Raw genomic sequence first — 24669 nt, forward strand, 5'->3', positions numbered from 1 at the left:
TAGTCGAGTAGTTTTCTTTTAATCCTTTGAATTTCTTTTTAGCTGTCATACTTAGATTCATGTCTTTCTTGATTATTTCCAGCATTAGGTTAGTTTATTTAGTGTTCAATCCATGTTATTGATTGTTTTCAATTATTTTAGTTGATTATTAGATTCAATTAATTTTATTAACTATCGTTTGTATATAGAAATAGTTTTAACAGAAATAGGAATAGTTAGTATTTTGTTTATTTGTTAAATTCAGTCATGATAATGTTGTTAATTAGATCAGTCTGATAGTTAGTTTGAGGTCATTAGGTTAATTAGATTGTTTAAAAAATAGTTTAGATGTAAACAAATTGGCCGATTAAGTCGTAGTGTAATTATAGTGTTCTTGAGTAGCTTATGTCTTTATTTTATTTAGCTGTTTTAGATTAATCATAGTCTTTATAGTTCAACGTTAGTTTAATTCAATTATTTAATTTAGTTTTAACTGGATTCTCGTTACTTGGATTTGGTTAAGAACTTTTTAATGCTTGTGTTGCATAGTCATAAGTAAATACATAGTTGCGGGTTTATAGTTATTTTAATTCATTTACTGGTTAGAGTAGATAGGTTAGTAGTTAGCTCGTTCGAACCAGCGACAACAAAAGGTGACATTTTCGTAAAATGTCCAAATGAACAGGGGTATTTCTTAATCATACAATCTGAATGAGACAAAGGGGCACGTGGCACGCCACCGTGGCTCAAGGAAACAATATGACGAGGAGGGAAAATATGAAGCGGTGATCTCTCTCTCTCGCGCGCGTTGGATGCCGCAATTCCGTTCCATGGTGGGAAGAAGGCGACGAACTCTCAACGGCGCCCTCTTTCCTTCCCCCAACCCGTCTCCCTCTCGCTCTCATCGTTTATTTATGCGAACGAAGCATGCAAATGAACGAGCGAAGGAATCGACGGAATCGCGAACTTCCCCAAGAGCCGGTTGATCCGTTTTCTTCCTGTTTTTCTTCGTCTTCTTCCCCTTCTTCTTCTGATTCCGAATTCACCATTCTCGGAATCGCGGAAGGGAACGCGAGTTCTCGCTTCCGATTGCGCGAATTGCAGCAGGAGAGGGGTCTGAGTTGATTTCCTTAGTCCTCACGCGAACGCCGGTACGTTGTAGCAGTGGCTCGTCTCTTTCCCGTACCCTTAATTGCTTTCCCTTGCCGGAATTTTCTGTTATTTGAATGGATTTGTGACATTGTGTTTTGATGATGACTCTATAGCGGGAAATTATGTTGGGTGGTTGTTCTTTGTTGTGTTGATGGAACTAGGGTTTATGATCTCTGCTGTTATTGTTCTTTCCGGGTTTTTTCTCGTGCTTGTTTCGTTCGAAAATGGTGTTTGGTTGGTGTCTTGGTGAGTGCTTGGTTGAATTTTGGAGGGATTTCCTGTTTTGTGATGATAGGGCGACGAGTTTTTCGTTGTGTTTCAGGGATTGATGACGGTGATGGCTGTTTGGGGGTTTCTGTGGCGGAGTGAGTTCGGTGGTGGTTTGTCGATTTAGAACATTTTTGTTTTTTTGGTCGAAAACCATGGCCAATATCCAACTGCTGCAGTCCAAACAGGAAACAAGTGAATTGGATGCCCGCGAGGCATTCAGGCGAGGTTTCGAGGAGCTCGTGAGGGATCACTTGGATTCTTGCATGTCGCTCGCCTCCTGTAGTAGTTCCCCTCTCGAGCCTGGCTCCGGAGTTCGCCGCGACTTGGGCGAGCGCCGGTGCCGGAGATGCTTTGGCGATGGAATGCAGTGCGAGGCTGTCGATGTCCGGTGCCTTCACGAGGATAGGCCGGAGGAAGAAGATGAAGACAGCGACCAGTTGGCTCGCCGCAGGAGGCGGTCTGATCTCGGGGACGATGACGTCGCGGAGTCTTCCGCCGCGAGGAGGCGCTATTCGCGCATTCTCAGTAGGTGGGCTGCCCGACAAGCTCAGGATATGATCACCACGATAGAGCAGCACAACCGGGAATCGGAGTTGATGGCACTTTCCCGTTTACATTCTGTTTCAATGCTGGATGCATCTTTTCTAAGGGAATCATCGGCTTCAAGAGGGCAGGGTGTGGTGGAGAGGCCGAGCACTCAGGCATCTTTGATCCGTCAAATGTGGAGGGAGCTGGAGGATGAGAATTTGATCAATCATGATCGAGAAAGGCCACGGTCTAGGCATTCTGACACGGACTCCCCTAGACATGGCAGGCTGGGAAGTGTTACTCCATCACCCCGTGCAAGTGAAGATAATCAGGGTGCACTCACAAGTACAAATATGTTACTTAGCCAAGCTAGCGAGCAGAGAGGTATCGAGGAGATCAGGAGTGATGATTCAGAGGTGCCTCGATGGCTGGACCGCGAGCATAATGGTGCTGAGGTTCCGAGGGCCGAAAGTGAAAATGAGTATGCGACATGGTCGAATGGCCAAGCAGATTCTCAGAATGATGAACTTGGTGATCGAACCTCTAGCAGGGAACAGTCCCCAGATCTTGGTGAAGGCGAAAGAGAAAGAGTGAGGCAAATATTTCGGGGTTGGATGGCAGAGACTGCGATCAGTAATGAAACCTCTACTTTGTCAAGAAGAAACAGTCCTAGGGCTGAATTGCTTGGTGAAACTGAGCGTGAGAGAGTGAGGCTGGTCAGGGAGTGGGTACATATGGCAAGCCAGCAGAGAGATGCTCGTGCTAATAGAATCCCGCAAACCCTGTCTTCTGCTGTTGAGCCGAACAACATCCAGAGGCAGGCCATGGAGAGGGAAACAGTCCAAGAAGGGCTTGCTGCCGATTCTGATGAAAGCCAACCGGAGCATATACGTAGAGACTTGCTCAGGCTGCGGGGCAGACAGGCATTGCTTGATCTGCTGGTGCAAAATGAGGCAGAAAGACGGAGAGAACTTCAGAGGTTAGTGGAGCATCGGGCCGTTTCAGATTTTGCTCACCGCAACCGTATCCAGGTGAATAGGCTTTCATCAAGGCAAACCTTGAATTATGGTTTTTGGGTTTATTTTTAGTAAGCCTTATTCATCATGGTCCTCTTATGCATATTTTGTGAAGATCATTTGTTTTTTCATGGCCTGTAAAAAATGTCTATCTACACAGTCGGATAGTTGCTGTTCTAGTTTTGCAGTGAAACAGTGTGTCGTTTGAGAATTATAACAAGCATTTTCAGGAGATAAGTTTCTTGAAGCTGGGTATATTGTTTTCTAACACGTGACGTTCTTTCAGTCACTTCTCAGGGGGAGGTTTCTACGGAATGGGAGATCGAATGATGAAGAAAGACAGCCTTCAGTGGCTGCAAGAGAACTGTCACAGTTAAGGCAACGGCATACCGTTTCCGGTCTGAGGTAGGCCTCTAGTTTTGTCCGCCCTCCTTAGCCCCCTCTTGTTGAAAGCATCATTACGTTTTGACTTGTACAAAATTTTTTTCTCTTCTTATCACGCTGTTTACTTAGTAGCTGTATCTATATGCTCCTTTTTTGTTCTGTTTTGTTCTTCCCCCTGCCCCTTTCTGGCTTTGATTTCCTATCACATTATGTACTTATTAGCTAGATGAAAGTTATCAAACAAAATCTATCCTATGATGGATAAGATGATATTGGCTATGGATCAAATTTGAAAATTAATATGTTTCCTTCATTGAATATATGGAAGTTATCAAATAAAATCTATCCTATAACAGTGCACAATTGATGACCTGGCATGCTCTTCCACAATCTCCAAAGTCAGTCAATCCCCTAGTCACAATTGTCATTTTCACATGCTGATTAGGCAAGTATCATTCTTTCCTGAGAGGATTGATCATCTATGCTTGGTTAGCCTAAATTTTTATACCTCAAGAAGTACAAAACAACACATCACACCTTGCTGGAGTATGCAAAGTAGTGGTCATAGCATCTGTGCTAGCTGAGGTATAGCAACTATCCTATCCTTGGGAAGACAACTGAAATGGTATCTGCAGCTTTACATGATCTCAGAAATCTGTGACCAAGATTTACAGTTCCTAGATGGATTGCATGGCTCATATGCTATGCCCCTTTAAGCTTTTATTCATCATTTAAAAGATTGAGACTTTGTGTAAATGGATACAAGGAACACAAGATAGGATGACAAAAGCGCATTTGGTAAATGTGTCATCTAGAAGGTGCATAAAGCAGGGCTCAGTACATGATGAGGCATCTGACTAAAAAGCATAGTTTTAAAACCCAGTGACTCACGATTTGACAAGGAATGGGTTGACTCGTGACTCGCCCAAGTCATGACGACTTTATAATTCTATAGAAAAATATGTATATAGTATGTTTGTATATGTATAACTAATTTTTCCATATGATGTGTATTACAACATAATATTATGTAATCAAAGTATATATATTATGTTATTAGTTGTGCAAATATATCATTTATATATAATATACATGATATGCATATATATACATAAAAAATACATCATATATGTATGACTCAGCTGAGTCATTCTATACTACAGAAAATTAACTAAACTGAAATTCTTGGAACCAGCAATTTTAGGCTCGTTTGGAGACTAGCAGTTAGATTGAGTTTATGCATTTGGAAAAGTGCCATCTGCCAAATCCTGGATTTGGCAGCTAAGACCTCTAGGAGATGGTAGTTGCCAAATCCAAGATTTGTGCAAATACAAAGGGGAGACCGTCTCCCTTCCTTTCCCAAATGCATAAACTCCCATCCCAGCTAACAGTTCCCAAACTAAGCCTTAAATAAAATTTCCATTTACCATTTCACTTTCAGAGGTTTCATCATATCTGTAACTTAAAAAGAAAAATTCTAGTAACAAACTATTCCTGGTCCTTTGTTTAATTTGTTAATCAGGAAGCATCAGGAAAAGCTTCAAGATGGCAAGAAGGTTTTAAACTCCATAGCCTTCATAAAAGCAAGTAAACCAGAACATATTCATAAATATCTCTTTCTTGTCCCAATGAATAATTATCAGAATCAAACATCCATGTTTATCATGAACTGAGAAAGTTGAGACCACTAGTAAATATGAGCTCAATGGAAACGTATTAACTTTCAAATCTGATCCATAGCCAATATCATCTTATCCATCAGGTTTAACATACTGAAGTGCATCTATAGTGCTGTGGTACTTCCATGGTCCAGGAAGTAGCTCAGCTAACTTTTCTGTAGCCTTGTGAGTGTTGGAAATCATAGTTGGTATACAATGCCACATTATTGTTTTTTTTTTGTCTGGTAAATCAGCTGCATCTTCAATCTTAGAAAACACCTAAGGATTCTATGTACTTCAGCTGCAAAAAGAAAAGTTTTCATTTCCAAGATCTCATTTTTAAACTTGGCAAAAGATATCTGTTCATGCACTCTATGTGAGAAGGTGAACTGACAGCAGAAATAATACAATCAACATATTGAAATATGGTAATACCATAACATATACTGCTATAAGAATGATTGTGCCCCAAATTTTTGAATAGACAGAATGTTCAACCTGGAGTCAATGACATTCAAATGCCTTTATATTATTTATAACTTGAGATGGCTTCAAGCTAGCAGTAAGTGTATTGACTAATTTATGAACTGTTTAGATGGCAAACTTGCGCTGAGGGGATCCTGGTAGATCCTAGAGTGTTAGTTAACTTAGTTGCAGTTCTTTTTTTTTCCTTTGAGCTAGCTAAAAAATATGCAGTTCTGATGTCTAATTATTTAAGTGTTCATCCATAAAAACAGAAGGAGAAAGGACAATATCAACAGTACCCATCTTCATGACTGAACTAAAGATTACACTATTGTCCAGGTCATGATCTTCATAGTATCTTTTGGCAACCAACCTTACATAATAATTTTCATAATTAAGCCAGCCTTGCATTAGGAAGGAAAAAAAAAACAGAAAAGGCAAAAAAAGAGTATAGAAGGTTCTCTTTGTAGTGTGATCCTTCTGAAGCCTGAAATCTGCTGATCTAAGCTGCATTCCCTGATCGCAATCCTAAAAGTGCATGATGAATGCGTGAAAATTTTGGAAAGCTTGTGAGGCCTAAGAATTTTCATGGTCTTTCAGATGTGGTCTTTTGGCTGTTCTGAAAATGAACTTTTTGAAGAGCTCCACTATTTATTTAACATGCTGTAATGTAATATGAAAATGCTTTCTCTCAAACTCACTGCATTTATGTTACTGCTTTTATGCCAAGATGTAAAGTGTAAACTTTAGTCTTGTTGAAATTGTAATGGTGTATACCTTATGTGATTAGGGATAGCTTTCGGTTCAGATTAGAAAACATCTATCGAGGTCAAGCAAGCAATCATTCCGATTCTGCTGCTGGTAATCATGTAGATGTTTCTAGAACCGATCATCCAAGGCCAGCTTTGGTGGTTCCAAATGAAGTTTTGAATGAGTCTCAGCCAATAAATGAGGAATCTGATGCATATCCAATGCCAGAACATATGGATACCATGGAAGACAGCACATCAATACCAAATGCTCAGGAACTAAATTTGCAGGAAGAATCTGCAGAAGACATAAGAAGGGATTGGCAAGAATCTGCTGAGGTCCCGGTTGATGAACGGCAAGATGGAGTTGTGGAAGGACTGCAGGGCGATTGGCAAGATCAACTTCAGGATCAAACACAAGCAAATGTGCTTGAAGATAGGGATGATGGCGATTTGCAAGAACATGATGGTTGGCATGAGGCAAGCCCCCAGGATGATGTAGAAAATTGGCAAGACGAGCCTCATGATACTTCAAGAACTCAGAGAAGTTTCTCCATTGAGAGAGTTAATGGATTTCAGCCTCCTGATGATGATAATGTGTATAGCATGGAACTCAGGGAACTCCTCAGCAGGTTTTGTTATCTTTCAATTAGAACATATATATGTGCCCTTTCCGTGTCTTCTCTTCAGCTTTCTGAACTATGCCTGTTACTGTTTGGTGTACTTTTGAAAGGTGAATAAGCAAAATGTCTTTTTTTTTTCTTTTTTAATGACATTTTCTTGCAGGAGAAGTGTTTCAAATCTTCTTAGAAGTGGATTTCGTGAAAGCTTGGATCAATTGATCCAGTCATATATTCAAAGGCAAAGTCGAACTCCGGTTGATTGGGATTTGCAAACTCTGCAACACGATGAGGCCTCTGAGGAGCAAACTCAGGATCAGCCAGGAGAAGTTGGCCAGAATGAGGATCAGACTAACGCTACCATTAGACCTATAATGACTCTGCCAACTCCTCCACTCCCACCACCACCACCACCGCCCCTTTGGCATCAGGATCTGCAAATTACTAACTGGCCCAGGCAAGGCTTGCAACGTTCAGAAATGGTATGTATGTTTTCTTTTCAAGCTTGTATATTATGTCCAGCTATGGTGACCAATGCCATCATTTGGGATGGTGGATTTCAATAGTAGGAAATAATAAATGTACACGCGACAGGATGGAATGACTATTACTCTTTGTCCTTTTTTTATGCTGCACAAACAAGGGTTTCTGAAAGCCAAAATCGATTAGCATATGCATAATGAGGCTGAAAACTCAAAGTTGGTGCATGGATACATTTGATCACATATGCTGGCTGCAATATATATGCATTTGAGCATGTATCGACCTGTTTCTTGAGATGTAGTGCTTTAGGATGGGGGATGTAGGAACCCATCTTTTATCTTATTTTCTTAAAAAGATCTACCTTTTCAAATAAAAATACAAACCGAGGACTGATGGTCAAAATCTGCTAGAGTGCAAAAGAAGAGACAATTTACCCTCATTATTGAAAAAAAATCAGCCTTTTCCTTGGGAAAGTATTCATGATTGATTTTTCAAAGAGCATTTTAGTCAATTTATTGTAGATAACTAGTAGTTAAAATAAAATAACCTGAGTTAATGATATATATCTAACCATAGATTCATCTTTGTTTACTTTTTTAGAAAATATAAGTTTGAAATGAACTTTTTGAAAGTGTGGATCTTTTCCAGAATATTGGTTGAAGGTGTGTGTGTGTGTGTGGAAATTTTCATTTGGGAAATGATCTAGAGCAATTTGCTTGTAGTATGGTTATGGATCTTGGCTCTTGGGTTGTGGTATGGTGGGGTTGCTTCATTTGCTGCTGCTCTCTCTCTCTCTCTCTCTCTTAGATATGTCTGCTTGGACAAACTGATGCTAAGGTTCATGTTTTGGTATGTCTTTAGTTACTATGTTCATACGCTAAGGTTGGTCATCAAGATGGTTTGAGCTGTTTTATAGTCCACATTTATCTTTGTAAAATATAAACTGACGGTTTTCTGAGTAGGGATGCAAACAGGTCAGATATGTAAACCCAACCCATTACTTTTCTCACATTAAAATTAGTAGCATTTTATCCATCTTCACCAGAATCAGTATCACAGGATCCAGACTAGATGCAGATCCAGGAGTCAATCATGAGATTCAAGTTGGGTCCTATGTCACATAAGTGTGGGTGCCAAGGGTGCGATGCAGCAGTTTCAAAATATTTGGGTGCAGGGTGCATATATATATATATATATATATATATATATATATTGCGTGTGTCTATGTGTGTGTGTGTGCTTATATGTATTTATGTATATACTATAGATAAAATTGGATTTGGTTGGGGTTAATTGAATCCAGTTTTGGACAGAAATGAACCTCTTTGCAGTTGACCGCACCTGATACTACGGAAGCCTCGTTAGCCTGTTTTAGAAGCATCCGTGTTACATAGGTTGGGTCTGGATCCAGTACCGCACTCAATTTTCAAAATTTGGATAGTGTGCAGTCAAGCATGACACAATCTGTCATGATATTATTATTTTTTATTGGCATTATTTTGAGAGTTTTTTGAAATTTTGGCAAATATCGTCAGAATATCACCCAACTTCTCTCTCTGTATAATAATTTGGCTGGATGGAAAGGCCAGCCTAAGTCTTGGTTCTTGATAGTTGAAGCCAAGCTTTGTATGATTCTTGCAGAACATAATATAAACATGAACATATGAAGAGATGGTATGATGTAATACAGGATTTAGTTTCTAAGGTAAGATCCAGAGAGTGCACTCCTAAAACTCTCGCTTGAGAGAGAGAGAGAGGAGAGAGAGAGAGAGCGATGCTTGTAAATAGGAACTTTAGCATTATGATTGTCACAAATATGGGTCTTGCAGTAAGGTCAGCAAGGGTTTTCCTTCGGATAATTTAAAAATAAATCTTTTTCTTGTGAAAAATAACTGGAAAATGAAAATTTCAAGAACATATAATGATATTTTTTATTTTGGATTTTTTAATTTATCATGTTTCTTTGAGATCTATAAAAAAACTTTAATTGCAATAAATGAAGAAACTGATGTTTGCAGCTGTGAGCAGGATCTGCTATCATCTAAAGTTTGTTAACGTTAATTATGCCTATAATTGGCAGCTTTTGATTATATTCTACATATTTAAGATTGCAAAACTAAATTCAAATCATAGTACATAATCTTAGTGGGTTTTTTGTATGTTAAGGATGTTCAGGCAGGAAAAATTATAGCAAGAGAAGATTTTTGCAACTAGGGCTAACTGTTTCATCTTTCTATCTAAATTGGAACCATCACTTATTGTGCAGATGATAAGTATCTACATCTTTCATTTCCTAGTCATACGTTGTGCATAAAGTAGGGAATAAGAGGCTATTATCTGATGTTTTTGGAAGTTGTACTGTGTTTTCCTGCATTTTAGTTTTCTTGGTTGACTCCTTTAGCTAAGTGTGATTGCCATTATCCTTCAGGAGTGGGATATAATTAACGACTTAAGAGCTGACATGGCTAGGCTTCAACAAGGGATGAATCACATGCAACGTATGTTGGAGGCCTGTATGGATATGCAATTAGAGTTGCAGCGCTCAGTTAGACAGGAAGTCGCTGCAGCTTTAAATCGGTACAGTGAGGGGAAAGGTCAGTTCTCTATAGTATGATCTTCATCTATCCATTCATGCTTACTGACAGAAATTTTCTTCAGTGAGACTGATTTCAAGATTCTGTGTTATTGTCCTCATGTTTGTTTTGTACATTTTTTGGCTTAAAGTGTGGGGCATCCTTTTCACCTGATTTGTATAGTTCATGAGAGTTCTAGCTGGAACTGTAATACCAGAAGAAATGGTATCCTGGAAGTGTCTCTTCTTCCCAAAAAAAGAAAAAAAAGTTTCAGATTGTATTGTTGGTCAGTTAACTACCTTGCTTCTTTATGCTTATCTTGCATGGCTGCATCGAGCTGTTAATTTCATTAAGGGAGAGAAAAGGAAAAGGAAATGGAAGGCAAAACAAAAAGTTAAAAGTATATATATATATATATGGGGAAGGGGACTGTCCAGCACATGAACGGTCCAAAATCTACAGTTCACCCAAGACTGTCGGATCGTTTGATTGAAAACGGCCCTGGTCTCTCTCTCTCTCTCTCTCTCTCTCTCTCTCTCTCTCTCTCTGATGGTGCGGCCTCCCCACCCTTTTCTCAACACCTTGCCCTCCCAGGCAGCCACCCTCTCCACCCATTTTCTTTATCAACTGCTGGCAGCCAGATGCCAGCAGCCAGTAAGACAGTGGAGGGAAGGGGTGGGTGGGCAGAATGGGTCGTTGGAGGGAAGACAGAGAGGGTCAGCCGGCAACCATCCGGTGGTTGCCTGATGCTGCTTAGAGGGAGAAAAGGGCAGGAGTGGGGGAGTGCTGCAGTGTGAGAAGAAAGAGGATGAGGGGCACAAGGGGAGTCAATGGAGAGAAGAGGGAGCATCATAGATCAGAAGTGAGTTGGGTGGATAGGAAGAGGATGGCTATAGCCGGCCACCCGGTGGCTTGAATGGAGGTAGAATGAGGTGGAGTTGAGAGGGAAGCAGGGGCAGTTGCAGTGAGAGAATGGAGGAGGCGGAGGGGAGGGATAGGCTGGAAGAGGACGGCAAATGCTGGCCACCCAGTAGATGGAGGTAGAAGGTAGTGAAGATGGGAGGGAAGCAGGGGCAGTTACAGCGAGATAATGGACAAGGGAGTGGAGGAGAAGGGATGGGCAGGAAGGGGATGGCAAATGCTGGCCATCCGGTTGTTAAAAATAAAATTGTATTCAAATACCCGATAAGGGTATTTTTATCTTTTATCATATATTACAGTCCACTAGGGACTGAAATGTAATTTAGCATTGTTTTAAATAAACTGCCCAACAGTCATATTTATGACTGTTAGGTACAACAGACATTTATGACTGTTGGGAGGCAGTCCAACTAGACGTTGGACTGCGCCACCAATGACTGTTGGAAGGCAGTCCAAAGAGCTTAACTGCCTCCCATGTGCTGGAGTGAGGCTCTATAAATAGAGCCTCACTCCCTTGTTATTCTTTAATGCTTTTAGAAGCATTTGAGGGTTTTCTTTAGAGTTTTTTTTCATCTTATAGGCTTGTATGCCTCTTGTGCTGTTTGGTATTTTTATCTCTTTTGAGATTGTATTTGGTCCATTAGTGACCAACCTTAAGTGAGTTTATTAAAGCCCTTTGTTGGCATTGTGTTTGTTTCACTATTGTTTCATTGTACCTTGTTTCATTACACCGGTGGCTTAGATGGAGGTAGAAGGTGATAGAGATGGGAGGGAAACAGGGTTGTGTGCAGCCAAAGAATGGAGAAGGGGGCAGTGGAGGAGAGCGGGAGGGAAAGGAGAGGGATGCAGGGAAGGTCCAGGTCAATCTGAACCATCCAAATGAAAGCAGTCAGATGGTTTTGATTGTGCTGTAGATTTTAGACCAGCCATGTGCTGGACGGTCCCCCTACCCTATATATATATATATATATATATATATATATGTGGTACACTTGATTTACATAGATCTAAACTGGAAAAGCAAAATATAACTCTATTTGTTACTTTCATGTGTTAAAGTTGACTCTAAAATGATGTTTCATGCCATTTTTAAACCACCCTTATTTTGTATCTTAAAAATACAATCATATGGTGGTGTATTAGGCGTGATAAAATCTTCTGATATAGTAAATAAACCATGCTAATCTGTACGGTTAGATTCACCATTTGGTGGCTAGATCTATAGAAACAAGAGTGTGTACCACTATATGGTTTCATGGTTCAGAACAACCATATATATATATATATATATATATATATATATATAGAGAGAGAGAGAGAGAGAGAGAGAGAGAGAGAGAGGATTATCCTACCCCTTTTTCGTTAGTCATCATTAGGACCCTCCAAAATTATATTTTTAGGTGTTTTATGCACAATCTGAACCGTTACAAGCTTTCTTTCAAATTGATTTGATGTAAAAATGTGAATATTTTATCACCAAATTCTAGTACAACATCAACGGTTAATTTTTTTACCTCTTTAAAATACACATCTAAACATAAAGATGCTTGATCAAATACATGCCCTCTGTTGAGTAAACAATGATAAACACATCTAATGGCTCAGATCAAGCATAAACCACCTAAAAATATGATTTTGGAGGGTCCTAATGGTGTCCTAACGAAAAAAAGACAGGATGATCCCCATTCTCACATATATATATATATATATATATATATATATATATATATATATATATATAGAGAGAGAGAGAGAGAGAGAGGGGCTCCGGTGCTCCAGTGCTCCAGGAGCACCTACTCCCACCTACAAGAAATCATAGTTGTAGGTTGCATCTTCTCAGACCTTATAGATGTACTTACCGCAGTTTATTTGATAGGAATCATGTTTTGGATCATATTTTTTGGACATCAAAATAGGTTTTTTTGAGTCATGAAATTTTGGTACATTGTGAGCCGTTGATTTTTGAAGATCTTAAAAAACCTTCATGTATGCCATAATCACATGATCCAAAACTTATTTTCCACTAAATAATGATTTTAGATTATATCTATAGGGTCTGATTAACAAAAATATACTCCAATTTTAAAAATTTGAAGCTTCAATTAGGTGGGAGTAGGTGATCTGGGAGCACCACATCATTACTATATGGTAACCCGTATCTTCAAACGCGAATGCAGCATCGCTGTTTGATTGTCAGTGATCAAATGGCGACGCCACATCTAATTTTTTTTGTGCACTCGGGACTTTTAGCGGTGGTCTTGACCGCCGCTAAAAGTTTGGGCGGAAAAAGAGAATTAGCGGCAGTTCAAAACCACTGCTAATTCTCTTTTTTTTCAAAAAAAAAAAAACCCGCGCGACGTTACACCACACATTTAAACATTTCAATGGAAAACCCGTTCGAAGATACAGGTTTTTCTATGTGTATGTGTGTGTGTGTGTGTGTGTGTGTATATATATATATAATGATGTGGTGCTCCCAGAGCACCTACTCAAAAGATCCAACAGCTGTGATGCATGCAGAAATATGGCTGTGTTGCACTTTAAATATGCATGCAGCTTACTTGGTAGTTGCATGCCCACCAAATTCCTATTAAAAGGGAAACTGAGCATTTAAGATAGGGTTCTCTCTCTCTCTCTCTCTCTATCGCACACATGACATGGATGGTGGCAAGTGAGCACATGCATCCATGTCCTACAACCTTTGGTCTTCTGAATAAAAAACTCTTTCTTTTGTAAAGTCTCCCTCTTTCCAAAAGAATTCCATTGTGCACCCTACACCAATTTGGCTAACGCCTAACTGAGTACACCCTGCACCAGTTCACAAATTTGAACTGAAAAAAATTTGTTGCACAAACAAATTTCAAAAAAATAAAAATAGAGAAGGACCAAGAGTGTTTTGCAGGTGAAGAGAGAGTGCAAGAGGGAAGAGGACCAGTTGGGTTGCTTTCTGAAGGCCTTGAGGAGCCTTATTCCCTGGTGGCAACCAGATGGGGATGGATGAGCTTTTCTGTGAAGTAGGGAGCTATGTGGCATGCCTCAGAATGTAAGCGAACATTCTTGAGAGAGAGAGAGTAAATCTTATCTTAAATCCTCAGTTTCCCTTTTAATGGGAATTTGGTGGGCATGCAGCTACCATTTAAGTAAGCTGTATGCATATTTAAAGTGCAACACAGCTGTTGGATCTCAAAAGATCCGTTTGAGATCCAACGGCTAATAAAAGGAAGTAGGTGCTCCACCGTATCTTTTAGTGTGGGCAAGTTTATTCCATCTTTCAAAGTGTTTGGTTAGGTGTTTATTCATTTCCGTTGCCATTGAAACCAGCCAGGATTAATATAAAATAGAAATTATGGTATGAAGACATCCACAAGTTCCATATGCTTTTAGATGCAAGATGTTGCGGTGCCATGTTTGGCCTGACATAACTGCTGAGGAAAACAAGATGAACAAAACTAATAAACCTGATTTTTCTTGTCATTTGCCCTTTTATAACAGCAAGTAATCTCATTGACTGTTCACAGCCTTCTGCTACTGCTGGTTATGCATTCCGATATGTTATGGTAGAGATTGTGCATTACATGTAATTCATGCGAGTAGAAAAGCAAGATATCTGATACATCTTTCTTTCAGAATCAGGAGAAGAATCGTCAAAAGATGGCTCAAAGTGGGGAAATGTTCGCAAAGGGACGTGTTGTGTGTGCTGTGATAATCAAATTGACTCTCTGTTGTACAGGTCCGCCTCTTCGTTAACCCTTTAGAATGTGGCAACTACTTGCAGTTGATGTGTTTTTCAGCGATGTTGGTTCTTTGTTTGCAGATGTGGGCACATGTGTACATGTTATAAATGTGCGAATGAATTGGTCCCAGGTGGAGGCAAGTGCCCACTCTGTCGCGCGCCAATTGTGGAGGTGATTCGGGCTTACTCTATACTGTAAATAGGCAAAGGTTTTGTCATTGTGATCATGTGACTCCCTCTCTCATTGTTTTTGAAACCACAGTGTATGATGATCAGGTGAATAGCAACGCCGCCCCATGTTCATGATTCGAGCCAATAAAAGCTTTAATTGCAAGACTTTTTCTTTATTTCCCCTGCATTTTTTTGAATTTTGTGAGTGGATGTTTTGGTTTATAGACACACATTGAGCAGTCTGCACCAGCTGTGTGAATCTTTTACCCTACTACTAACTTGGACTGCGGGCTTGAATCGCTGCTGCCCAATCTGTCATTTTTCAAAAACCATGAAGATGCCTTCTCACCCGAGGGTTTTTGGAAGTCTGCATTTATGTAGTTTTCCCTTTTTGTTTTGCCCAAACGAAGATGATAATGTGAATGGCTTAGCAATCTTGCAACAGCAAAGACCAAAATGCCCATATGTGTCTTTGCCCGATGATCCATGGATGCAGCATCAACATAATACCTAGCTCCAAATTTGACATCTTTTTTTTCTTTTGAGAGTAAAAGGTCCAAATTTGACATGTCATCCCCAAATGCAGATCTTCAGAGTGGGATTTAAATTTACATTGGGATGGGATGGGATGGGATCCAGATTTGCCACAACAAATTATCATTGGGTTCGGATCCAATTCAAATCATTATTTTTTAGTGAGATCTAACTTGGATTTGCATGAAATCCAATCTGGTTGCATTTCTTTGCACTTAAGTGGATTGCTTTTAATTTTTTTCACCAGATCCAATTTAACTACATATATTTTACATCCAGCTTCAATCGTATCTCCTTGGATGTGCTTTTGAATTCAGGTTTTATTCTGCCATTTTGGATTTAGAATCGGATATGATATGGTCTACTTTGGATCCTTTTCATTTCCTGCCCTTATCGCTAAAAGATTAATGCATTGTTATAAAGTAACCCATAAGTACGGTTGAGAGAGAGAGAGACAAATTAGATTTGTCATTTTTGAGGTGCTTTAAATAACACAATTTAAAAGAGGGAGAGAAAGAGAGAGAGTAAAACTTGTGCCAGGTGAGTGTGCTTTTGCACTTGTCTGTCCTCCATCTTTGGTTGACATTCTGTCAGTTGTGGGGTCAAAAGTAGTTGAAGGGGGCAGCTAGGCTCAAAGGCATACTCAAAGTGTGCCATGTGTGATGACACCTGATCCTGACTCTTAAAACTTACACTACAAAAATAAAAAAAATGCTTTATTACTAAACTCCGGGGGTAGATAGGGCACATCTTTTTTAGGAGGGTACTTTGGAGAAATTTTTGGGTCAAGGTGGGCACGTGTCCACCCTGGCCTCTACCTAGCTCCACCCTTATCAACAACCACTGTGTGATAGCAACTGTTAAGAAATTGACATCCTTTTGTGGTTTGGTTGGTGTGTCCCTGTGTGGATGGGCCTGCAGATCCTGATGCTTCAGTTTGTGTATTTGTTCCCAAGATTTGCAATGCTTTTGCTCACAACAAATACTTGACAAATGCCTGTGATGTCCACCTAAGAAAAAGGAATAACAATCATAGTCAGGCCCACTGTGTTGTTGTAGCTTGTGTTTGGCCAAAGTGATTGTCTAGGGAACGTCTAGGCCTGTATGTTTGGCATTATAGGAAAATTGTGACCGAGTTCATGAACTCTGGCATTTCTTACCTCTGGGAAGTTCATGAACTTGTTCATGCTCTTTGTGGGGGCCAACATACCTTTCAAGGTGCTTTACATGATTACCAAGTTTGTTCAGCCTTATGTGTAATTTCAAATTCAAGATCTCTCTCTCATACATGTACACGCTCATTTCGTAATTTGTTTTGTACAGTTCTAATTGCTTTAAGCAAGAACTAATACCATTCAATCTTAAAATAAATAAAAAAAAAGCCACTTTTTTTAAACATTTGTGAACCTAAAATTTTAGACAACAGTAATTTCGAAAAACACGGTACCTTTTTTTGGCGATCTTATTACAGATATTGTAGTGATACATTTTGTGTTTCAATTTACTGTTATGGTTTTCTTTTCTCATTTTGTAAAGAAAACTTTATATTCATGATTGACAGGGAAAAAAGAAAAGAAGACATACCGTCTTTTTTCAGAGAAAAAAGAAGACATACTGTCTAAAACATGGTTTATGTGTTTTATCTTCCAAAGCTTGGTTCTCTGTGGCCTACTGAATCAATATCAAGATGGCTGACATCTGTCTGCAAGCTTGGTTCTCTGTGGTCTTATGCTCAAAAAATCCCACTCAGTTATGATGCCCTTCTGTTAAATTTGTTCAATCATTGAGTACCAAGCTTACACATTAAAAACATCTATATAAGTGATGTTGAATTCCCTCTGACTTAATTTGATATTGTGGATATGTGCGGATTTATTAAGAATCAATCCTTGAATCTTGTCTTTTTTTATCAAAAGTAGATTTCATAAAAAAAAATTGAAGCATTTATGGCCATCAACTTTTGCATAGTTGGAAGACCTACTCACGTTTCGATATCCAGTGATCCAAATCTCGATCCTCACAAAATATACTATGTATATCGAATTTATATTATTAGATTTATTAAAAACAAAGGGTTCGTTAAGGCCTCATTTGGATGACACCCAAAACCTAGTCAAGTCGACTGTCAAACCCAGTTTGTGCACTGTTTGGGTGAAACAAACTGGATTTGCAAAACCTAGTTTTGTCTCACAAAACCAAGTTTTGCAAAAACATGTAGACCATGTTTTTTCACCGGGTCAAAACCTGGTTTATCGTGCAAGAGGGGAGAGGAACAACCTTCTCCACCACCTCTATCCGATCACATGAAACTATGATGCAGGAGCGGAGTGATGCATATCCGGGTCCACTTCTTTTATTAGATTATTTGATATCCATAGTTTTTAGTTTAAATATTTTTATTATTTGAATCATTTTATAATGGTTCTTAGATCCGATATTCAGATTTAATTAGATTAGGATAATTAAGATGGGATTTATCTTTTTAGGAGTTTATCAAATTAGGTCGTTTACTTGGATTGAAATTTGAGACTTCATCTATAAAAGGATGAGACCTCTATGTAGAGTGGGCAGTTGAGAGTTGATTTGAGATTGAATTTTAGTATTTCTAGTTATTTCAATTTCTTTTTTATTTTGTGTAATTTTCAGCAATTTCCTTAAATTTCTCATATTTTCCTATTTTTCAAAAGCATCTTTTCAAAAGCCGCAAAGTTTAGATGTAATAAATATTTGTAAGCATGCAAATTAATCAATCAATTTGCATATATGAAATAATCAGCATGCACATGCTTTTAAAGTACAAGAAAAAGAAATCATAATACATACACATAACAAGATGCATTTATAAACAAACCTATATCCTATTATTTAGGAAGTTATTTACAAATGTTTTCTTACCTCAAATGCAAGAATTGAACCCTCAAGTCTCTCGTAGAAGTAGTCAGATATATTGAGTACAGAGACTAACTTAATTTACCAAATTGATATTTCCTTAACTTTGTAAAATTACCAACTACCCCTCCCAAAGATGGTTTGTCAGACCTCATTTTTTTTGTCAAACCCAACTCCAAGTTCAGGGTAAGAAGTTATGACCAATTTACGAAGTACATGCTATAAGTGTATTTTGGTCTTTTTATTGAGTTGTGGGTCTAACCTGACCCAGTCCAAGTCAGAATTGAGCTTGGTCTGTGTTTAATCTAAACTTGACCAATTGGGCCCAAGCTTGATTGACCCAAGTCTCGCATTTCATATATATATATATACATTTAAGTACTCAAATAGGGTTTAACCCAACCCAAGTGGGTCCAAACCATTATCTCTCTCACTTTCTTTCTCATCCACTTCTTTCTGGATTCACTAATTTATCAAGGTTTCAATTGTGAATCTATATATACATATATATACCTATATATGTATATATCTATAAAATGTACCAAATTCACTTCTTTTCTCTCTCTCTTTCATTTTTCTTTTCGGTTCCACTGAATCTAACCCAGGCCTAACTGGATCTAGATTCAGTCTGAACCGAACATGAGACAAAGCCTAGTCGTTGTCTCTCTTTCTCACAAGTTATTCAAACTGGACCAAGACCTGATTCGGTTTGGGTTCAATTTGCAACCTAAAACCGGGACATAGTGTTTTCATTCTCTCTCTCCGTCTTGTCTTGTATGGTCAGACTCGATCTGGGTTCGAACCCAGGCCAAATCAGCCTGGTCTGCCCCAAACGGGTTGAGATAGAGAGTGCCCACTTTCTGTCTTGCTTCCACCAACCTGACTCGATCTGGGTTCGAATCCAGACCAAGTTGGTCTGTCTGCTGACGAGAACCCAAGGCAGAGAGCGACTCACTCTCTGTCTCACTCCACCTAACCAGACTTGGTCTAGTTTCACCCAAACTGGGTCAGTTTTTCCCTTATTGACAGGTCGAGATAGAGAGTGATTTCTCTCTCTGTCTCGCTCGTCCTGGCCAAACTTGGTCTGGTTCCACCTAGATCGAGTCAGTTTGTCTGCCACCTATGGATCGAGATAGCGAGCATCTGCTCTTTGTCCTACACATTGGAATAGACTCGGTCTGGTTTAAACCAAGTTAGTCTGGGTACGAACCATGATGGGTCGAGACAGACAAGGCTTTCTCTCACCCGTCTCTATCAGAAAACCTAGGTCATATTGGTTTTGATTCAGATACAAACTGAGTCAATTCCTGTTCTTCCGCAATAGTAGTCATGATGGAGGTCGCTTCCCTCTGTCTCGTTGTTCTCACAGCCATGCACAAGCGACGCTGGACTCTTCACTCTCTCTCTCTCTCTCTCTCTCACACACACACACACACACACACATTTTTATGATGATGCTGACAACCTCTCCCCAATTCGTCGATGTCATATCTCTCTCTCTCTCTCTCTCTCTCTCTCTCTCTCTCTCTCTCTCTCTCTCTCGTTCGACTAATGTCGACAACCCTTCCCAAGTTGCCAGTGTCGGCCTCCCCTCTCTCTTTCAAACGATGCTGACAACAATGCATGGTTGTCAACAGAGATAGATGTACACTCCCTCTATCTCTCATCTCTCTTTCTCTCTCGTTCAAGCGATGTAGGCAACCACCCTAGGTGGCGGGCTTCTTCTCTTTGCCCCTTGTTCAGGTGATAAAACCAACCACCATGGTTCCGAGACTTGTCTCTCTCATACAAAAAAGTGAAAGGGTGGGTGGCTTACCTGTTGGTCACTCTCCTCGATCAGATGACGCTTCGACATCCCACAAGCTCTTTCTCTCTCTCTTTCCCTCTATCTTACCTCTCTTTCTCTCTCTAAAAATAAGGGAATGGGAAAGACTTCCCATGGGTTTATATGGGGAGGGTTGTGTATGTTCGCCCCCGATGATTCACTGAATCCCACGTCCGTGTTCGGGGGATCGAATGAGCGCCACGTATTCATGCACATGGGGCTCGTATTCCCGTGTATGTTGACATAACTTTGCATCGGTCTCTGGTGTTGTTACAAAGACTTAATCACCCTTACTTGCTTTTCTTGCCCTGAAATGACGGTTCGAGGAAATGACAAAAATATCCTCCATTCAAAAGTTGTGAAACGACGGGTGGGGAAAAGGACAAAAAAGTCCTCCATCCAGAAAGTTTGATGTTAACCATTTAAAGTGGAGACGTTCGCCTGCGCCATCTGCTGTAACAGTTGCTCCCATTATCAACCCAAACTTTGCATTCGTCTCCAGTCGAGCTTTGCGCCTTGTTTTTTATCCTGTTGTACAACACACTGTCGCCTTCTCGTGCCTGCCTTGTGTTACAAAACATTCCAGTGTCTTCTCCTCATTTCTGCTGTCGTTAGGCATCATGGAAGAAAGCAATGATTCACAAACATTCCAACCAGTGCCATTAAGGCACCGTGAGTAGCTTTTCATCTCATCATGCTATTGATGAAGAAGGCATGTCGTCTTGTGTGCCATTAAGGCATTGTTTGGTTATTGCAGGTAGATCTTGTTATTACGAAGGTTGGAAACTTATCGATATTTGTAAGACGCTGGGATCTGTTGACAAGAACGCTTGTTTGCAGATGCTAGGAAGGGCCTCTACCCCATCAGGTATCCTACAGTCACTCATCATATGCATTGTATCTCAAACCGCTGTATTAGTAACAGACTCTCATTTTTGTGAGATACATTTTTGTTAGTTAATATCGATTTGTTTGCTATTATGTTCAAGTTCTTCCTTATCGATTTGTAATTTATTGTGCGATATATTTATCGACCTTTTAGATAATATGTTTTTGTATCGTCGAGTTGTAAGTTATAAATACTGAACTGCCGTATCGATTTTCAATATCTGACAAATCGCTATACATATCGTTTTGTAAGATATTATATGTTTTGTAATATGTATTTGTAAGATATTTGTACACAGACTTTGAAAACGTTTGGGTGCAGAAACACATCTTGACATGCATGGCGGGGCGATTTTCGCATGCATATCGTTGCTCTCTCAGCGACTTCTATTGAACTCACTTTAGAGCCTCGTGGATATTATGAGAGCGTTATCGTCAACACACATGTACGACATGTGTATTTTATTGGCATGGTAAGCGACACGTCGATGCTCAGCATAAGCAAACATCAAACCGCACTTGCTTTGATACTTTCATTCATTAAATCGTTGCTTTGACTTGCGTAACCCTAGTGGTATCCGTTCTTATATGCATCCTGATTAAATCGTAGTAAACCTATGCCGCTTGCTAACGGAAATTGATATATTGCTTACAAAACATTCGACTGTCTTCTTTTATTTGTCGTTGTTGTTAGGCATTAAGGAAGAAATCAATGATGCACAAACATTCCAACCAGTTCCATCAAGGCGGCGTGAGTAGCTTCCCAGCATCATGCTATCGATGAAGAAGGCATGTCGTCTTGTGTGTCATTAAGGCTTTGTTTGGTTATTGCAGGTAGATCTTGTTCTTACGAAGGTTGGAAACTTATCGATATTTATAAGACGCTGGAACCTGTTGACAGGAATGCTTGTTTGCAGATGCTAGGAAGGGCCTCTACCCCATCAGGTATCCTACATTCACTCATCATATGCATTGTATCTCAAACCGCTGTATTAGTAACAGACTCTCATTTTTGTGAGATAATATCGACTTGTTTGCTATGTTGCTGCAAACACAAATTGATATATTGCTTAAAACATTATTGAGCTTATCATCAGGTTGTAATAAAGACGATGTAGCTCAATCAATAGAAAGATCTGGAGAATTGAATATCTATACTTATGACCCAACTGAAGAATTGAACATCTGCACTAACGATGCACATGAAAAGAAGGGTGCAGGCATTAGACCCACTATTGACTTGAATGTTCCAGTGGAAGGAATGCAATTCAATGATGAGGTAGACTACCATGACAGCGCACATAATAAAAGTGTATGCACCGGGAATGTACACGGAAGTACACTTGACTTCAATGTTCCAGGAGAAGAAATGCAATCAATAATGATCCTGATTTTGATGTCAGTACACTTAATAAAACTGTAGGAACTGGGAATGTACATGGAATTGCACTTGACTATGTTCCTGTAGAAGGAATGCATTTTAATAACGAAGAAGATGCATATAAATTTTACAATGATTATGCCTTAAAAGTTGGCTTCAGTGTGAGAAGGTTTTCTTGGTCAAAAAATGCACAGGGTGTCTTGGTTAGAAAGACATATGTCTGTTCCAAGCAAGGTTGGAAGAAATCAATGGGAAATCCAACTAGGAGCACGCCAGAATCAAGATGTGGATGTCAGGCGAGATTGGTTTTGAGAAGACATCCGAATGGGAAATTTGTCGTGCGTACTTTAATCAGTGATCATAATCATGATTTATCTGCATCATTTATGACTCCTATGCTAAGGTCACATCGTAAAGTAACTGTAGCGCATGTTGCAATGGCTGAAATAGCCGATAGCGCCGGCATTGCACCAAGGAAGACATACAATTTGTTTACCCGCATAGATGGTGGTCGCAAAAATGTGCCATTCACACCTTTGGATCTTAGAAACCACTTGAGCAGGAAGAGGACAGATAACATGAAGAACGGAGAAATATGTTGTTTGGTTCGTTACTTACAGAATAAATCAAGCAATAAACATGGTTTCTTTAGTGCAATGCAAGTGGACGCAGATGGATATGCTGTGAATATGTTTTGGTCAGATTCAAGGTCTAGATTAGATTATGAATGCTTCAATGATGTATTTGTGTTTGATACTACAGTAAAGATTAACACTGAACAGTGGTCATTTGCGCAGTTTGTGGGAGTGAACCATCACGCACAGTGTTGTATATTAGGCGGTGCTTTTGTGTATGACCAGACCAAGGAAACCTTTGAGTGGTTGTTCAGAGTATTTACACAGGCAATGAACGGGAAGCATCCTGAAACTGTACTTACAGATGGTGATCACGCAATTGCGGCTGCAGTGCTTCATGTGTGGCCAGATGCACATCATCGCCTGTGTTTGTGGCATATCTTTCAAAATGCAGCAAAGAACATAGGACACATATTTAATCAGAATACAGGGTTTGACAAACATTTTACAAGGTGTGTACTTCATAGCATAGACGAGGTCACCTTTAAGTCAGATTGGGACAAAATGATTAAGACATACGACCTTGCTGACTGTCTGTGGTTACAAAATTTATATGCAGAAAAAGAGAAGTGGGCATTGGCATATGGAAGACAATACTTTTGTGCAGGTATGATAAGCACACAAAGAGCCGAATCTATGAATGCCACGCTGAAGAAAACCCTGTATTCATGTTTAACAATGTTTCGTTTCATGGAACAATATGAATTATTTGTAGACGGTCTAAGACAGAATGAGCTTGAACAAGACGTGAAATGCTTCAATACACGACCTCTAACTTTTGGCATGAAAATATTGATGCGACCTGCAACTCTGTATACACTAACTGTATTTGAATGGATCAAGAAAGAGGTGTTGCATGTCATGAATTGCAAAATAGAAGAACTGGTGCAAACCGAGAATATGCACAAATACCATATTTTTTGTCAGGGCGAAAAGCATCAGGAAAGGCAAGAAGCACATGTCACGTACAATGTCGACAACGAAAGGGTAGAATGTTCGTGCAAAATATATGAATTCAAAGGTATCCTATGCTGTCATGCATTAAAGGCACTCAATCAAGAGAAGATACAAGAAATACTTGAGTCTTATGTAATGCAAAGATGGACGAGACGCGCGAAGATTGAAATGCTCGTTATGGACAATGCGAGTAAATCTGGTGTTGATGAGAAGTGCCACATAGCCTCCCGTTACCAACAACTGTGTAAGTCATTCATGCATGTTGCTGATTTGGCATCGAGAAGCGAAGAAGGCTATGCATGTGTGAGAAAAGCTGCAACGGAGTTACTTGAAAACGTGGAGTTAATTCACATTAAGTCTGTTGCAGCGAATGAATACCAGCCGAAGATAATGGGATCGAACAACGTAGGTCAAAATCATGTCTCGCTTGACACTCCCGAGAAGTTGCGCCGAAGCGTAAACATTATCTTCAACAAGTCAGTAGTAAACGTTGTTGATTATGATGGACATATTCATGAAGCGCAGGGTATCAAAAGAAAACCTGCCTCTGATCGCAGTCGTCGGAGGGCAAAGGGTGCACTAGAATTGGTTGGCAAGAAAAGGACTAAGAAACAACCAACCTGTAATAAAAAACAACAAAGCCCTTCGAATGAACAGGTATGTAAAACATTATATTGCTTTCCATTGCGTGAAGCTTGTCAAATAGCTAACTCGTGTAATGTCCATCATGCAGCAATACCCTGCAGAAGTACCAGCAAACGTTCAAACCTACATTCCTCCCGACCAGATTTCCGGCAACGATCGCTACAGTTTTACAAGGCTTTTGGTATGTAATCGATGTTGCGAGGAGGTATGCAT

At 39.6% G+C, this 24669-nt stretch overlaps 1 protein-coding gene across 3 annotated transcripts; it reads left to right on the forward strand.

Moving 5' to 3' along the window:
* The first annotated feature begins 761 nt into the window (after window positions 1–761).
* Window positions 762–14878, forward strand: LOC149845631 (uncharacterized). 3 transcript variants are annotated; one of them, XM_089995874.1, is made up of 8 exons: window positions 762–1130; window positions 1454–2960; window positions 3232–3350; window positions 6243–6833; window positions 6988–7303; window positions 9733–9898; window positions 14426–14528; window positions 14613–14878. In XM_089995874.1, exons 2-8 carry the CDS (start codon window positions 1554–1556, stop codon window positions 14728–14730), a joined length of 2820 nt encoding a protein of 939 aa, XP_089852000.1. In that variant the 5' UTR covers window positions 762–1130; window positions 1454–1553; the 3' UTR covers window positions 14731–14878. The 3 variants fall into 3 exon arrangements, with proteins under 3 accessions (XP_089852000.1, XP_089852002.1, XP_089852001.1); XM_089995876.1 differs by having other exon boundaries at window positions 6261–6833; XM_089995875.1 differs by lacking the exon at window positions 762–1130 and having other exon boundaries at window positions 1409–2960.
* The last annotated feature ends 9791 nt before the right edge of the window (window positions 14879–24669 follow it).

Source organism: Nuphar pumila, chromosome 2 (assembly GCF_984573655.1).
Source record: "Nuphar pumila chromosome 2, dmNupPumi1.hap1.1, whole genome shotgun sequence".
Taxonomy (NCBI): domain Eukaryota; kingdom Viridiplantae; phylum Streptophyta; class Magnoliopsida; order Nymphaeales; family Nymphaeaceae; genus Nuphar; species Nuphar pumila.

What these genes read in the sequence shown, in the direction of transcription:
- LOC149845631 (XM_089995874.1), top strand. Translation starts at nt 1,554, where the DNA reads ATGGCCAATATCCAACTGCTGCAGTCCAAACAGGAAACAAGTGAATTG. An exon ending in CATACCGTTTCCGGTCTGAG is followed by an intron (nt 3,351 to 6,242) that starts GTAGGCCTCTAG and finishes TTATGTGATTAG; the next exon opens with GGATAGCTTTCGGTTCAGAT. An exon ending in ATTGACTCTCTGTTGTACAG is followed by an intron (nt 14,529 to 14,612) that starts GTCCGCCTCTTC and finishes CTTTGTTTGCAG; the next exon opens with ATGTGGGCACATGTGTACAT.